The following is a 12,643-nucleotide window of genomic DNA, read 5'->3' on the forward strand; positions in this document are numbered from 1 at the left end:
CATAATTTTGCCTTCATGTACATCAGGAATCGTTGACTTATGCACTAAGAATCGATATGCACTGCTATTGTATGCATAACCAATAAATATGGAGTCAACCATTTTAGGCCCAATTTTTATTTGTTTTGGCTTAGGTACTTCTACTTTAGCCAAACACCCCCACACTTTGAGGTATTGGTAAGAATGTTTATGGCCTTTGTGTTTCATCTTTTCCTTTGATTGATATTTTGTTTAGAATGTGAGTTGCTAAGAGAATCGCTCCACCCCACATATTTTGAGGTAAGCCAGAATTTATTAACAACGTGTTCATCATTTCCTTTAATGTTCGATTCTTGTGTTTTGCAACGCCATTAGATTGAGGTGAGTAAGGGGTTGTTGTTTGATGAATGATGCCCGAAATTGAGCAAAATTCTTCGAAAAGAGCCACATACTATCCACCTCCATCACTTCGAATCATTTTAATCTTTGAACATTGTTGATTTTCAATCTCAGTCTTATATTTCTTGAAAGCTTCGATTGCTTCATCTTTGTTGTTCAATACATATACATAACAAAATCTTGTGCAATCATCAATGAATGTTATAAAGTACTTATTTTCACCTCGTGTTTGTATCATTTTTAAATCACATACATCAGTATGTATTAATTGAAGTGACGTAGTACTTCTCGTGACATTATGAAATGAATTTTTGCTTTAACACAAATCTCACACTTGTTTTGTGAATTTCTTTTAACGTAGATATTACATTTAAATTTGCAAGTCATTGCAACGTGTTGAAGTTAACATGTCCTAGATGTTCATGCGATAAATCATAACTTTCAGAAAAGTAAGCAGAACCAACAATTTTATTCTTCGCCTCAGGGCGGATAACATTCATTACATTTAATTTAAAGAGACCACTATCTTGGTACCCTTTGCCAACAAATACACCAGACTTTGTCAATACAAATTTATCAGACTCAAACACCATTCTAAATCTTGTCTTGCTCAAGAGAGAACCCGAAACTAAGTTCTTTCGAATTTCTAGCACATGCAGCACATTCTTGAGTGTCACCTCTTTGCCCGAGGACATTTTCAACACCATGTTTCCTAATCCAACAACTTCAGACGTTGCGGAGTTTCCCATGAACAACTTTCATTCCCCAACAGTGTCATATGTGGAATACATATCTTTTTCGGCACAAACGTGGCTCGTAGAGCCGGTATCGATCCACCATCCTCTTGGATCATCTACCATGTTGGTCTCACAAATAACGACACTTAAATCAATATCAGAAATTGCTAAAAGTACATACCTTTGTTCAATCATGTTTACTTGCTTTGGTTTCTGATTTGTGTTGTTTTTCTTTGGATGTCGGCAATCCCTTGCCATATGATTTGGTTTGCCACAGTTGTAGCAACTTCCCTGGAATTTCTTCTCTTTCCCCTTTTGCTTTCCATCGTGGGGGCGCTTCCTCTTGTAACTCGTACTAGATTCTGCCAAATTTGATTTGGCCTCAGTTTCCATCATCTTTTTATGTGACTTGGCCTCGGTATTTCTGTTATCCTCCTCAATGCAAAGTCGCACTATCAGATCTTCAAGTTTTAACTCCTTACGTTTGTGCTTAAGGTAGTTTTTGAAGTCTTTCCACAGTGGAGGCAACTTCCCAATGATAAACGCGACTTGGAATGGTTCATTGATTTCCATTCCTTCGGCCAACAAGTCATGCAAGATAATTTGTATCTCTTGCACTTGACTCATCACAGTTTTTGAGTCTATCATCTTGAAGTCCAGAAATTTTCCAACCACGAACTTCTTTATGCATGCGTCTTCAGTTTTGTATTTCTTTTCCAAGGAATCCCAGAGTTCCTTGGCCGTCTTAATAGATGAGTAGACACTATAGAGAGTGTCATCAAGGCCATTCAAGATGTAGTTTTTGCACAGGAAATTGTTGTGGTTCCATGCATAAACAGTGGTCTTCATTTAGTGTCAGAATCGCCTTTAACGACGACATGAGGATCTTCCTTAACAAATCTAGAAATATTCAGTGTTGTAAGGTAGAAGTGCATTTTATGCTGCCAACGTTTGAAGTTAGCACTAGAAAAATTTGGCGGCTTTTCTCCATGTGTAGGGGCGAAAGCAAGCGGAGTGATTGAAACCGTAGACATATTCAGAATCCGAGAAATACAAAAAGTTTGTCTTGCGATTGTTATTAGGATGTATTCCAAATTCTGAACAATTCTGCAACAAAAGAAACATCAACAAAGAACAAGTCGAGGCGAGAGAATCTCTCTATCCGCAAGACAAAATTGCCCATTAACAGTGCTTAAACGTTAGCGACAATCGTCTCTAAGATACAACGACTTTAAAATCGAGATATAGCAGCACAACAAATATCTCGATCTTCGTCGAACGAAAATATGTGTCAACTTGACTTTTGTGAGAGAGAGAGAGAGAGAGAGAGAAGAATTTGCAGAGAGATCTGATGTATCACTTTATCAGATGTCTCAGATTAGTTTCTCTGCGTTATAACAATCATATATATATATATACTATGACTCAAAAAAACATGTTTTATGGCCTAAAGATGGAACCCATGACAGAATATTTGATCGCTTGGGCGGCCAACTTTTGGCCAACTTACTGTTTTGCAGACGAGGTGCTGCGCGCTGGCGGTAATATTCTACCTCTCAGGCGCACACAAAAAATAATAATAAATATTATTTTATAATTAAATTTTATCCAAAAAAAATAATCGGATCATAATACCGCGCCGAGGAGGTATGACTGTGGTAAAAAATGAGAAAAACGAGTTGATTTCGACTCGTACTGTTACTGGTTGGAGAGTTTGCATTGATTATAGAAGGTTGAATAAGGCTACTAGAAAAGATCATTTTCCTCTTCCTTTTATTGATCAGATGCTTGATAGGTTGGCATGTTATAAACATTACTATTTTTTGCTATAGCGCCAGAGGATCAAGAGAAAACAACTTTCACATGTCCCTATGGTACTTATGCTTTTAGAAGAATGCTATTTGGTTTGTGTAATGCACCGGCTACTTTTCAGCGGTGCATGATGACAATTTTTTCTGACATGGTGGAAGAAGTGATGGAAATTTTTATGAATGATTTTTCTGTGTTTGGGTCTTTTTTTTATCATTGTTTGCACAATCTGACCCTTGTTTTGCAGCGTTACCAAGAGAAAAATCTAGTGCTTAACTAGGAAAAATGTCATTTCATGGTGCAAGAAGGCATCGTACTTGGGCATAAAGTCTCATCTAATGGGCTTGAGATGGATCGAGCAAAAGTGGTTGCGATTGAAAAGCTTCCACCGCCAAATAATGTGAAAGCCATTAAAAGTTTCTTGGGACACGCCTGGTTCTATCGTCGTTTTATCAGAGATTTTTCTAAAATTACTAAGCCTTTGTGTAATTTATTAGAAAAAGATGCATCTTTTATTTTTGATGATGCGTGTTTGCAGGCATTCACAAAGATCAAGGAGGCATTAATTTCTGCGCCTATTATGATTGTGCCTGACTGGAAAGAGCCGTTTGAAGTGATGTGTGATGCCAGCGATTATGCTGTGGGAGCAGTTTTGGGACAAAGAAGAGATAAAATTTTTCGGGCAATTTACTATGCTAGCCGCACTCTTGACGGAGCCCAACAAAATTACACTACTACTAAAAAAGAGATGTTGGCTGTGGTGTTTTCTTTTGACAAATTCAGGTCCTATCTCATTGGCTCTAAAGTAATTTTTTACACTGACCATGCAACTATTCGTTATCTCTTTGCCAAGAAGGATGCCAAGCCGAGATTGATTCGGTGGATACTCTTACTACAAGAGTTTGACTTTGAAATTAGAGACAAGAAAGGGAGTGAGAATTTAGTGGTGGATCATCTGTCTCGCTTGGAGTTGGAAGAAAGAGTTGAACATGGCCTCATCAAGGAGCAATTTTCTGATGAACATCTTTTTGAGGTAACTTCTAAACTTTCTTGGTTTGCTGATTTTGCTAATTTTCTTTCTTGTGGTGTTTTGCCTCCAGATCTTAATCATCACCAAAGGAAGAAATTTTTCCATGATGTCAAATTCTATCTGTGGGATGATCCGTTTGTGTACAAGAAGTGTTCGGACCAAGTGATAAGAAGATGTGTAGAGGAAGCTGAAGCAAAAGAAATTTTGGAACAATGTCATTCTGCACCGTATGGTGGTCACTTTGGAGCCACACGGACAGCCGCCAAGGTACTTCAGTCTGGTTTTTACTGGCCAAATTTATTCAAAGACAGTTATACCTTGGTAAAATCATGTGATAGATGTCAAAGGATGGGAAATATATCTAGGCGTCATGAATTACCTCTTACCAATCCAAAGTTGGATTATATAAGGTGAACAATACATTGAAGTTGTTCCAATGTTGGACAAACCATCCAATGTGGGACAAATCAAAACAAGTTTTTCCTCCAATTTATTCACCAAATTTGAATTTATTTCAACAATTGGGATAAGTCTTTCAAGCCCATTTATTCTACAATTCATTCAATTAATTATTTTCCAAAAACGTAGATATAGAATACATGTTTGATCAAAAAAAAAAATTGATAAAAAAAAAGAATACATGTATAATGGAATTTACAATAAAGTAATATTATTTTATCATCCCCTTTTATGTTCTCTATTTTTATTTCAATATGATGACAGTTTAGTACACAATTATGAACTCAAATCTGAAAGATCTTCACTACAATATGTGGGATTCTTTTTCTCGTCTTACGAAATGTAGTTAATTATATGTTGTGGCATAAATATGATTCAAGCAATCACCATCTTTTCTTCACTATTCTGGTTAGAAATCTTGAAACTGTATCTTGTTCTTACAAATTTTCATTCATTTTTAAAAGAGTACAGGTCCATCAGATCACTCGAGGATGACATGGGGAATGAAATTTACATCATTTTTATTTATCTTTCTTCTCTTTTTTTAAAGAAAAAATATGAATCTGCTTTACTCAAATCAGATTCTTGACAGAGTAGAGGAAAAGGGATTGTTGATATATACCAGTTAAATCCACTCGGATTTTGGGGGTAAATAGAGGAGAAGAGATTATTGATATATACCAATGAGATTAATAGAGAACTATACGCAAATTTCAATGGGATTCAAAAAAAAAACCCAAAACACAAACAATTGAGCGAAGAGAGAACATACATTTTAAAGAGATGTCATGATCACGAACAAGAGAAAGCGACGAGATTCAAGCTTCCGACTCCATTATTCTTCTCCTTCAATTTGCGCAACGCCATCGGATTTCCATCCGAGAGAGAAAAATTAGGGTTGAAGGGAGGAGACGAAGAGAAGAATGACCCATTTAGCACTTGACCAGTTACGCTAATTCTTTGACCCGAAAATGAGATCCGCGTTTTTTATTTTTTTTTTTAAAAAAAAACACCTCCTAATTGTTCTTCAAGAACTATACTTCAAGAACACTTTTTCAAAAAAAATTTCAAATACAATACTCAAACATTTTATCCAAACATGTATTTAAAATTTTTTTCACTTATAAAACACTAAAAACGTTTTTAAAGTGTACGTCCAAACGGAGCCCAAGTATTATATCCAGAACAGATTCCTCCAAAACCACTTTTGAGACATCTTGAACAATTTTCTCGGCATCAAGTCGGATATCCAGCCACGATCTTGAATTCTTGACATCTTTTGAAATTACCTGATTGAAAGTTCTTTTCTTGGTCCAAGAAAGCAGATAGAAGTCAGCTTCTCTCATGATCTCATGAAGCACAACCTCTACAAGTGGAAAATGTACCATTTTTGGTTTTACAAAATCCATCGAAGGTGGAAAGTGGAAATGACGCCATTGACACATCTGTACTAAGACTTTGTTTATACGATCAAAGAGGAGTTTAGGATCAGTAGTAGAGTCGACTGGAAGAAACTCAACTTCATCGAATAAGGAGGGATCGAGCACTTCTTGATGTGATGGCTTCATTGCTGATAGATGGTCCCAGTTTAAACAAGAATCTTGCAACACTAAATGCACGTAATGGGAGATGTAATTGTTTTCATTTATGCTGGAACTTGCATTAATGGCTTGTGGGTTTTGAGGGATAGACTCCGATGAGGGCTCCTTGAAGTCAAGGCAGAGAGGTTGTACTTGTTGTTGCTCAACTGCAAATGATCATAAAATCTGTTTGGCGATGACTTTTTGACATCATAAAATATAATAGTTTTGGACGAATTTATGTATATGATATATGCCAAATTTACCAGTTAGAAGCAAGATGCTTTGTGGGCTGATAGAGTCGCCAGTGAAAAATGGCTCAAGAACAGAATTTGGGCTCTGATGTTCTTCTTGATATTTAATTTTGTTAGTCCTGTTCAACTGGTAATTGAACGAAGGGGTTGATGGGACATCATCAACTTCAGGCACCAATACCTCATTCTCATGAAGTAAATCTTTCAAAGGTGTAATTGTGTAAGGACTAAGGAGGATATGAAGTTAGCAATCACATCAGAGTTGGAGCCACGATTTAGGATAAGGGTTGATATTGGCCAAAGAGTTCAAATTTTCTAATGTACTAAAAGAACATTATAAGAGAATAGATGGAAGGGCGACTACCTTCTCCGATGCCCTTTAGCTTCGCGCAAAATCATTCAAAGTTGGGAAAAGAAGGGACATGTGTAAAGCCCAAAAATTTTGCACGCAATAAGCCCAATGTAGGCCCACGAGAAAGTCTTTTGAAGCCCTAAAATTTCAGCCCATTAGGGCTACATGCGATTTAGGAAACTTTGAGCTACACAAGAAAAAAAAAAGAATTGAAAACTTACCTTGCATGTGGAAGAAGGTATTAAAGAAAACTTAGGGCAACCTAACACATATAAATAGAGGTGTCCAACCTCATTCATTCCACACCTCAATGATTTCGAAAATCCTCTCTTTTCTCTCTTGAATTCTCGAAAGCTTGCTTAATGCAAGAGTACGAGTTCTAGTTTAAATTTTCGGTTGAATAATTGTTGCGTTCGTGGGAATAGTTAGTGTTCTCGAAATCCCTCAAGCATTTTACGGTAAATGGGATTTTGTTTTAAAATCTTATGTATGTTTGAAAAATCTCGAACGTTCATGTTAATTGTTAGAATCTTGTTATGTAATATTATTCATGATGAAACTTTGTAAAAAGTTTGTTTTGACACTGTTATGACTCGAATTAGGAGTGAAAATGAAATTTCTGAAACATGTTATGTTATGGCCCCGATGCGATGGGTAAGAATAACCGACAAATGACCTCACCCCTTAGAGGGATTATATATAAGGGACTGGTCAGTTAGCCACGAATAATGAGATGAATTTCAGTATCTGGCCAAAATATGTTAAATCATGTCGATTTTGTTATGATGATTATGATATGCTATGAGGAGACATGATATGAGATGATAATGATTATGTTTTTAATTATGTTATGCTTGTAATACAAGTATGAATTTTCAAACTTGCTGAGTGTTTCCCAAAACACTCACCCCTCACTTTTCCCTCCTAGATGATGAAGATGGAAACTTAGATGAGCAAGAACAAGATCAGTTTTGAGGATGGTGATGAAGATATTTTTTTTCCTTTGAGATTTTATCGTTATCATTCTGAGTTTTAAGTTGTAAGACACTTCCATAAGTTTATTTCATATTTGGGAATTTTGAGTTGTACAAAATATTTATTTTGGATTTCATTTATAAAATAGACTAGTTTAGTTAAATTCTTTACTAAGAGGCCGGTTGTTTTCAAATTTTATTTGAAAGCAACGCCGATGTCATCTAGACCCGAGCGGGGCATGACATAAATGATATCAAAGCAAAAACATGTTCATGATCTTGATGGAAAATTAAGATCTATAATGAGAATAAATCACTTGGGGACTAGTAATTAAGATTTAGAACGAGAATGAATCACTTAAGTAATGATAAGAACGATTGAGAATGAGAAAGAACCACTTGATAACTTATGTTTATATCAAATTTTATTGATATTTTGATTTTAAGTTAGATTGATTTTGTTATTAGTATTTAAGAACCCAGACTGATATTGAGAAATTATAAAATGATGTCACTAAATATAGTAACTATGCTTCTTAGGGTACAAATAATTCTGTGCTAGTTAGCTGGTATATTCACTCGATGACCCTAAAAATTATTGGATTAATATATAGTTGAACAACAAAAAGTTAACTTTTAGAGACAAATCAAGTTTTGAAAAAAAAAACTTCCAATAAGGTAAAAGGGATGTAAAGACCAAAAATTTTGCATGCAAGAGGCCCAATGCAGGCCCACGAGAAAGTCTTTCGAAGCCCTAACATTTTGGCCCATTAGGGCTACATGCAATTGAGGAAACTTTGGGCTACACAAGAAAAAGAAAAGAATTTAAAACTTACCTTGCATGGAATAGGCTGTTGAAGAAAACTTAGGGCAACCTAACACCTATAAATAGGGATGTCCAACATCATTCATTCCACAACTCAATGATTTTGAAAATCCTCTCTTTCTTCTCTTGAATTCTCAAAAGCTTGCTTAGTGCAAGAATGCGAGTTCTAGTTTAATTTTTTGGTTGAAGAATTGTTGCGTTCATGAGAATAGTTCAAGGCTTCGTAGTGTTTCGAAATCCCTCAAGCATTTTACGGTAAGTAGGCTTTTGTTTTAAAATTTTATGTATGTTTGAAAAATCTCGATTATTCATGTTAATTGTTAAAATCTTGTTATGTAATATTATTCATGATGAAACTTTGTTAAAAGTTTGTTTTGGCACTGTTATGACTCGAATTAGGAGTAAAAAATGAATTTTTGAAACATGTTAGGTTATGTCACATTATCAGAATACTCGACCAAGGAATCCACCCCGGAAGATTCTCCACTAGTAGTTGGAGAGATTGTTATGAGGACCTTGTCTCATCTACTAGATAAGGAATCCAACAATATTGGAAAGATCAGGTAGATTCGTAATGTCTTTTAAATCTTTCAAGGAAGAGGTCTGCTGACATGCTGATGCTTTTGAGAAACTTCACGTTCAAGATCAGTAGACGGAATGAAAGAATTCCACAAGAATTTAAATATTGTATTAAGTTTTGTTTTAAACATTATTTCAGTTGTAATCAAATCATGAATCAGATGTATTAAAAGATTTCATTTATTTGATGTACTAAGTTTTTTTTATTGTACATCTTTCAATGTAATGTATTGCATGAGATTGTAATAAAGATTATATAGAACCTGGATTAGTGGTTCAAGTATTTGTAATATTTAGGAATATTTTGATTGGATGGCATTGATCTGACATTTGATTTTAATGTATTGTATAATTAGGATTGAATTATGCATGTTTCCAGTTGAATAGTTCTAGATGGATTTCCTAGAATATTCTATCGCTACATAGTGTTAGCCAAGGATGATGTGATTTCATCAGGGGCACAATGATGAATTATACCAAGTATTGTGGACTATGTGGATATATGACTAAATGGAGAGGAAGTGCGACCCCATTCTTGTATTACTTTGGGAGCCTTCCGTGCTTCAGAGGATGTGTGGGAGCTTTTCTTGCTTCAGATGATTATTCCGGGGGAGGCTTTCTCAGTCTGATGTGTTGCAACAGTCGCAGTAGAGGTATAGATATTTGATATTTGGTATCTCTTCAGAAGATTTAATTTATAGTGAGATTTAGTATCCAAGAAAATTAGTTATCATCTGACTTCGTCAAAGATGTAGATTAAGGATTTTTTGTTGTCAGAATTAGTCTTGGAAGGAAATTTTCTTGACGAGGGATCATTCTGAGCAGATAAGTGTTGGCCTTCGATTTGGGTTTTCAGAATTTCATTCCAATTGTGAATTGATATTCACTGGTTGAATTGTCTAATGTTTGCAAATTCATTATTTGAGTTGTTATTCTTTTCAGATGAATTAATTATATGAGTTTTCCTATACTAGTAATGGGACTTTGACCCGGATAAGGGTGTTGCTCTGTAATGATAGATTTCATTAGAACTCAGAGGTGAGTTATATCAGGTGCTGAGGACTGTACTGGATTATTTGAGACGGGAAGAGAAGTGCGACCTACGCGAGTGTTCTCTGGAAGGATTGTTTCAGATAGGCTATTGGGGAAGGCTGCTTCAGTCTTAAATTGTGCAGTCTTAGCAAAGAAATATAACCATCAGAAGGATGTTCAACAATAGTTGGAATCCTTTAGATTTGGTTTGGGTACTGGGATAGTGCCAAGGGATTGAATTGTTAGTGTTTGATTCTGTCAAAAATAGGAGTGTTGGGATAGTGTGAACTTTGTAATTCCAAGTGTTAGGAATTACCGAATTTATGGCAACGAGATCAAAAGTTGTTGATTGAGCCATGTAAGTTATCAATGAAAATTGGATTATCGTCTGATATTGTCAGAGATGAGAATGGTGAAACTCGTGGGAATTTTTTTATTCCAAGTATTTTGGTTTCAGATAGTTCTCGTTGAATAGAATCACAGAGATCATGGTTGTTGATCAATAGTATGAAGTTATGATAAATCAATAATTTATGAATAATAGACTTAACCTATTGATTCTTTTGGGCTAAGTATGAGCTATGATGGATCAAGGATAATGGATGTGATTGCTAAGTCTATTCAATATTGATTGAGAAATATTCAGAATTTCTTACTGTTTGGAAATTTCCAAGAATGTGTTAGTTCATCTTTTGGATTTTTTTCTGTTAAGAAGGAATAACAAGTGTAACATTTGTGATTTTGGGAACCCAGTAAGCCATGCTTTTGAATTATCTGTGCCAGATACAGATGTTGTAACCCAGTAATAGGGGAGATGGTTGTTTTTTCATTGAAAGAGCATTTTTTTTTTTGGAATAAGCATTGCTTGGTGATTAGAAATTGTGAACTCAATTTTCAGAGAATGAACTGAGTAATTGTTAATCTTTGAGGAAAACTGATAGGATGAGACCAGTACTCAGATATTCAGTATTCGTGGAAAATATTCATCAGATTTTGATCTAGTTGAGTTTCAATGGGTAATAACAGGATAGCATCAAGTGTTAAGATGTGGAAAAAGGACAACAATTGTGATCTAAAGTTACCAGATCTAGCGGGATTGTTGTCACTGATTTTTTTTTTGGGATGTCTATTGGATGTGTTAGACCATTGATGTATCTGATTCGATGGGATCGAGTCAGGGGTTAGCTAGATTGTATTGATTTGAGGACTTTGCAAGGGAGGGATGAATCGGTTTTGTTCATCTAGTAGCGTAAGTCAGAAATCAATAAGAAATAATTATATCCATGATAGGATAATCAGTATTATTGTTTTGAGCATTATCTCAAGTTATGAGATAGATGTCAATATTCGACCCAGATTATTAGTACCAGGAATTTTACTAATTGAATTTTGAATCAACAGAATAAATATTGATATTTCCAAGAAGAGAAACTGAAGAGTTCAGAAAATCAAGAATTGTGGACAACGACGTTGTCACATGTGTTATTGATATGACGAGGGATTAGTCATTTCACTGTTAGTAGTAGAATCATGTTGATGTACAAAGACTTGAGTACTCGGATCTGGTAGAAAAGTATGGAGCACTTTGTGTATCACTATGTTTCTTGATATTGGGTGTTTCACCAGATTTAGACTGAACATTGACAACATGGAAGTTTATGTCATAGTTATCGATTCCTGAGTGGAAATGGGAGTTATCACAATGGACTTTGTGACTCATTTACTAGTATTCTTGAGGAATTATGATACTATCAGGGTTGTGATGTATCGACTCACCAGGGCAGCACATTTTCTTTCTGCGTAATAGAAATTTCACTTTTGACAGTAGTGATTGATTGCACATTCAGGAGATTGTAAAACTCCATGGAGTATTTGTTAGTATTGTCAGTGATAGAGACCTCGGGTCTACTTCTAGATTCTGGGGGAGTTTTTGATATGGTAAGGATACTACTCTTGGTATGAGTACTGAGCTATTATTTATCATTCGGAGAATGATGACCAGTCAGAATATAATATTTGTATTCTGAGAATATATTATAAGCTTGCACTATAGATTTTGACCATCTTGGCAAAATCAAGTTTCAGTGATTGAGTTTGTATATAACAACATCTATCATTGAGGTATTGGTATGACACCAATTGAGGCGTTGTGCGGGCGATAATATCATACTCCACTGTTCGTGGAAGAAATGGGAGAGCGGCAGGTTGAAGGACCAGAATTTATTAAAACCAGGTGTTGATCTAGTTGATTTACTAGAAAAATATCTTTAGAGTTTATTGGTCCAATTGGGATGTTGGACAATAAATAAAATATAGCACAACTAGCATTGTCGCTTTATGGATCTGGTATCCGCGATGTATTCCATGTATCATTGTGGTTAGGGGTTTGCAATCGGTTAAAACCGAACCGAAATTTTCAAAAACCGAACCGACCGATCTATTTTTTAACAAACCGAACCGACCGAATTTGTATATTAAAACTGACTAAACCGAACCGATAAAAAATCAGTTATTTCGGTTTTTGACCTAAATAACCGATTTTTTATTTGTTTTTTATTTACATGTTTTTTTTAAAATAAAATTATATGTATTTTGTGTGCACAAATTTCTCTATTGAATTTACAAGTAGTTTT

At 35.2% G+C, this 12,643-nt stretch overlaps 1 protein-coding gene across 1 annotated transcript; it reads right to left on the reverse strand.

Moving 5' to 3' along the window:
* Positions 1-1,136: 1,136 nt before the first annotated feature.
* On the reverse strand, positions 1,137-1,964 carry LOC140879025 (uncharacterized). The gene has a single exon (XM_073282657.1). The coding sequence runs from the start codon at positions 1,962-1,964 to the stop codon at positions 1,137-1,139; it is 828 nt and encodes a 275-aa protein (XP_073138758.1).
* Positions 1,965-12,643: the final 10,679 nt, after the last annotated feature.

This window comes from Henckelia pumila, chromosome 2 (assembly GCF_033568475.1).
Source record: "Henckelia pumila isolate YLH828 chromosome 2, ASM3356847v2, whole genome shotgun sequence".
Lineage (NCBI taxonomy): Eukaryota > Viridiplantae > Streptophyta > Magnoliopsida > Lamiales > Gesneriaceae > Henckelia > Henckelia pumila.

What these genes read in the sequence shown, in the direction of transcription:
- LOC140879025 (XM_073282657.1), bottom strand. Translation starts at nt 1,964, where the DNA reads ATGAAGACCACTGTTTATGCATGGAACCACAACAATTTCCTGTGCAAA.